This window comes from Nanorana parkeri, unplaced genomic scaffold, assembly GCF_000935625.1.
Source record: "Nanorana parkeri isolate BGI_ZX_2015 unplaced genomic scaffold, ASM93562v1 scaffold597, whole genome shotgun sequence".
Taxonomy (NCBI): Eukaryota; Metazoa; Chordata; class Amphibia; order Anura; family Dicroglossidae; genus Nanorana; species Nanorana parkeri.
In genome coordinates, this window is record NW_017306865.1 from 955,394 (window position 1) to 960,647 (window position 5,254).

Here is a 5,254-nt window from a genome sequence, read left to right on the forward strand (position 1 = left end):
GGGGGGGGGGGGGGGGGGGGGGAGTTTTAGACAATAAAAATTAAAACTGACCATTTTAAGTGCCTTCTCAGTGTTACATGTTTTTTTCCAAGACCCCATATCTGCCACTTTTGCTGAACATAAATGTAAGTGTGGAGAAAAATATAAATTAAGGAATGTGAAATTAAAAAAAATACTAATTTATATACTGTATTACAGGTATTAACCACAAAATAAATGTTTAAAGACTTTTTACTGACCTACAACTTCTTGTTTTCTTCTTCTCAATTCCTAAGAAAATAGGTTTGGCATCACAACATACTTAAAAATTCAGTCAAATTGGTGACCATTAATGCATGAAGGGTTTAAACATTTGAAGTGTTTAAACATTACTATTCACAAAAGGGTGAAGAGTTTGGAGAAGGCAGGAGAAGTGATCAATCTAGGCCACAATAGCTGAATTGAAAAAAAATCTCCAATTCAGCTCACTTTCCAGTTCAGCTATGTTTTCCTAGATTCACTTCTCCTGCCTTCTCCAAACTCTTCACCCTTTTGTGAATAGCCCTTTGGCATTTGGCTCTTCATTTATTTTGTTGATGGTAAATTCTGAACTCCTTGTTTTTTTTTGTACAACCACCTGCAGAATATATTAGACCAATAGACCAAGTGTTGATGCAGTGACTAAAGGTGGGAAATACATATAACTCTCTTCATAACCTGCTATGCTTGATAAAAAAAACTTGTTTCTAATCCCATGTTTCAAGTATATTGGATTAAGTTATTAGCTTTCCCCAACTGACTGATGCTCTCACCTACCTTCAGTGATCTTGTCCAATTAAACTGGTAATAAGATCCTTGAAATGGAGGACCAACGTCTGTTGGAAAAATATAATAGTAATAATAATAATAACAATGTTAGTACTGTAGTTATGTTGCTTTCCCTCCAGAAATAAAAGTTAGTTCAATTTGTCCTTGACTCTAAATTGTGAACTATAGAAATATACGGTATTACTTTGTTCTCCAAAACTTCTTTAAAGAAATTCTGGTCTGCGGCATGGGGTGCTTAAGCTTTTTCAGCTTCCAAATCTTTTATTTGGCTGCTCAAACGACCTGCACACACAATTGGATTAGGCCAGGCATTGACAACAAATTTACTGATCTAGAAGCATCAATCTTCAAATTATATGGAACTTTATCTGATGTGAACTACAGTTCTGGTATTGTTCTCACACAAAGGTTAACTATTATAAGGAAGTTGCTTGAAATTTTAAATCACTCTAGTAAGACTGTACATGTTGTCACCCAAAATTTCTAATTTCCCAGAATTGTTAAATATCCCAGATGGCTATATATGCACATTCCTTGGGTACAAATATACCCATCAACTGCATTCAAAAGGCAACTTTAAACCTTTGATTTACTTATGATGCACTTGGCTCTACATACTGTATATGTACAACTTAAACATATTGCATAGCAACTGGTCTAACAGATGTTAAAGTGTTGATATAGTCAAAATAAAAGCATATGGGGGCGTGGCCTGATGCGGAACCAAGATGGACGCTTAGACCTTCTCCTCGGGCTCTCTATCTTCTGCTTACCAAGGGATCTACAGTATCCAAAACCATGAGGAGAACGGGTAAAGCAACCCAGGCTCCCAAGCCGCCCAAGGGAGCAAGCTCTCAACCAACGCGCAGCCTGCCAGAACTGTTCCGAACTCAACCGCCTGAACGACACGTGGAGAGAGAGAGACGCCATCTTCTCCCGAGGGATACTCGCCGCACAGTAGCCTGAGCAGAGAGTCCCTTCCCGAACACCCATCACATCAGGATTTGATCGCTCTGATGGGACAGATGCCCTGCATGTCAGACCTCCACTCTATTGCAGCGGACATCAAGGCCACGCTCACTGCGGCTCTATCAGAGCTAAAAGCCGACCTACACTCTGTGGCAAACCGCCTTCATGAGGTTGAAGAAACGACCCTTAAACGAAGCCACCTGATGCACATCGCACACAACACCCGCTTACTTGAGATCTCAATCCCAAATCTTCTAAAAGCGTTCAACGAATTTGCAATACTCTCCTCTTTTAAAATTAACTTCTCTAAATCGGCAGCGCTTAACATATCCCTCCCAGACGAGTCAGTCCAATTTTGCAAAACCAATTTTCCTTTCACTTGGGCTCATTCAGCCATTACATACCTGGGGATAGAGCTTCCCACAGACTTACTGAACCTTTATCCCCTTAACTTCGCCACCCTAATAACACGCATACGCAACGATCTAAAAGAATGGACCAAACTGCGCTATTCCTGGTTTGGTCGAGCGGCCATCATAAAATGACTATCCTGCCCAGACTTCTCTACATGTTCCAAACCCTGCCCATCGCTCTCCCTAAGGCATTTTTCTCCTCGATCAACGCTAATATGCGGCGGTCCTTTCTGTGGAATAATAAATCACCGCGAATTGGGTTCAACACTCTCACCCGCTCGAAGCTGGCTGGTGGTATAGGCCTCCCCCATATACAAAATTACTATAGGGCATGCCATTTAACGCGTATAGTAGACTGGACCCGACATGGCCCCTACAAAGAATGGGTCCAAATTGAGCAGCTACATTCAGACATACCGATTAACTCATGGCCCTGGATCCAACGCTCCCTTCTACCTATCCGGGTTATGTCTCACCCTACAATAGGAACATCTTTATGCCTCTTTGAAATTATTTGTACTCATTCAGATTTATCCTCAAACCTTGGCCCCCTCACTCCGATCCGCATGAACCCAGCCTTCCCCCCGGGGCAGCACTCCGCGTTCCTGGCCCGCTGGTCCCCAGACAAATCTCCGACCGCAAATTTGTTATTTGACCACCAGGGAACGTTCCGGACCCTATCAGATCTAAATGCCAACAGCCAGGCTAACCCCATGCCTTTATGGACATATTTCCAAATTCGCCACTACCTTACCGCACACAACATTAGACCACGAGTGATTAGACCTCTAAGCCACTTTGACAAACTATGCAACTCTCATGGAAGAATTACGCATTTGATATTCGAGACGTATGGCTTGCTGTCCGACTCCCCCTCGCAGCCCTCTCCGGCCTCTGAGGCTTGGAATAGAGACTTGTCCATCTCCCTCTCACCACAGGAATAAACATATTGCATAGCAACTGGTCTAACAGATGTTAAAGTGTTGATATAGTCAAAATAAAAGCATATGGGGGCGTGGCCTGATGCGGAACCAAGTGGGACGCTTAGCCAGCTCTCTATCTTCTGCTTACCAAGGGATCTACAGTATCCAAAACCATGAGGAGAACGGGTAAAGCAACCCAGGCTCCCAAGCCGCTCAAGGGAGCAAGCTCTCAACCAACGCGCAGCCTGCCAGAACTGTTCCGAACTCAACCGCCTGAACGACATGTGGAGAGAGAGACGCCATCTTCTCCCGAGGGATACTCGCCGCACAGTAGCCTGAGCAGAGAGTCCCTTCCCGAACACCCATCACATCAGGATTTGATCGCTCTGATGGGACAGATGCCCTGCATGTCAGACCTCCACTCTATTGCAGCGGACATCAAGGCCACGCTCACTGCGGCTCTATCAGAGCTAAAAGCCGACCTACACTCTGTGGCAAACCGCCTTCATGAGGTTGAAGAAACGACCCTTAAACGAAGCCACCTGATGCACATCGCACACAACACCCGCTTACTTGAGATCTCAATCCCAAATCTTCTAAAAGCGTTCAACGAATTTGCAATACTCTCCTCTTTTAAAATTAACTTCTCTAAATCGGCAGCGCTTAACATATCCCTCCCAGACGAGTCAGTCCAATTTTGCAAAACCAATTTTCCTTTCACTTGGGCTCATTCAGCCATTACATACCTGGGGATAGAGCTTCCCACAGACTTACTGAACCTTTATCCCCTTAACTTCGCCACCCTAATAACACGTGTGCGCAACGATCTAAAAGAATGGACCAAACTGCGCTATTCCTGGTTTGGTCGAGCGGCCATCATAAAATGACTATCCTGCCCAGACTTCTCTACATGTTCCAAACCCTGCCCATCGCTCTCCCTAAGGCATTTTTCTCCTCGATCAACGCTATGCTGCGATCCTTTCTTTGGAATGATAAATCACCGCGAATTGGGTTCAACACACTCACCCGCTCGAAGCTGGCTGGCGGTATAGGCCTCCCCCATATACAAAATTACTATAGGGCATGCCATATAGGCCTCCCCCATATACAAAATTACTATAGGGCATGCCATTTAACGTGTATAGTAGACTGGACCCGACATGGCCCCTACAAAGAATGGGTCCAAATTGAGCAGCTACATTCGGACATACCGATTAACTCATGGCCCTGGATCCAACGCTCCCTTCTACCTATCCGGGTTATGTCTCACCCTACAATAGGAACATCTTTATGCCTCTTTGAAATTATTTGTACTCATTCAGATTTATCCTCAAACCTTGGCCCCCTCACTCCGATCCGCATGAACCCAGCCTTCCCCCCGGGGCAGCACTCCGCGTTCCTGGCCCGCTGGTCCCCAGACAAATCTCCGACCGCAAATTTGTTCTTTGACCGCCAGGGAAAGTTCCGGACCCTATCAGATCTAAATGCCAACAGCCAGGCTAACCCCATGCCTTTATGGACATATTTCCAAATTCGCCACTACCTTACCGCACACAACATTAGACCACGAGTGATTAGACCTCTAAGCCACTTTGACAAACTATGCAACTCTCATGGAAGAATTACGCATTTGATATTCGAGACGTATGGCTTGCTGTCCGACTCCCCCTCGCAGCCCTCTCCGGCCTCTGAGGCTTGGAATAGAGACTTGTCCATCTCCCTCTCACCACAGGACTGGGAGAAGATGGACAACCTATTGTTGAAAGGTTCATCAAACGTCCAAATCCAAGAGACCAACTACAAGATTCAGTCGAGGTGGTATAAAACACCTGAGGTACTCCACCGCATCTTCCCAGACTCTCCAGATGTCTGTTGGCGTTGCTCTCAAGTTGGTGGCTCGTTACTCCACATCTGGTGGTCCTGTCCCCAACTATCCCCCTTCTGGACAGAGGTTCTAGCTCTCATACGGGACATCACCGGAGTCTCAATACCGCCTTCCGCGGCATCCGCATTACTTTTCCATTTTGGCGATTCCTGGCGCCTCTCTAAAAAATCCTTGGCTATACACCTCCTAAATGCAGCCAAAACAGTGATACCCAGGCATTGGAAGACAACACACCCCCCGAATATCAAAGAATGGCT

At 45.3% G+C, this 5,254-nt stretch overlaps 1 protein-coding gene across 1 annotated transcript in view; it reads left to right on the forward strand.

The window, feature by feature from the left end:
• LOC108792064 (collagen alpha-6(VI) chain-like) overlaps positions 1 to 5,254 on the forward strand; it is a 92,362-nt gene that overhangs the window by 70,416 nt on the left and 16,692 nt on the right. Inside the window, exons 25-26 of the mRNA XM_018562746.1 lie at positions 3,265 to 3,976; positions 4,435 to 4,946. Of these exons, the coding sequence (XP_018418248.1) occupies positions 3,265 to 3,976; positions 4,435 to 4,946 (1,224 nt within the window). The remainder of the gene's footprint in view (positions 1 to 3,264; positions 3,977 to 4,434; positions 4,947 to 5,254) is intronic.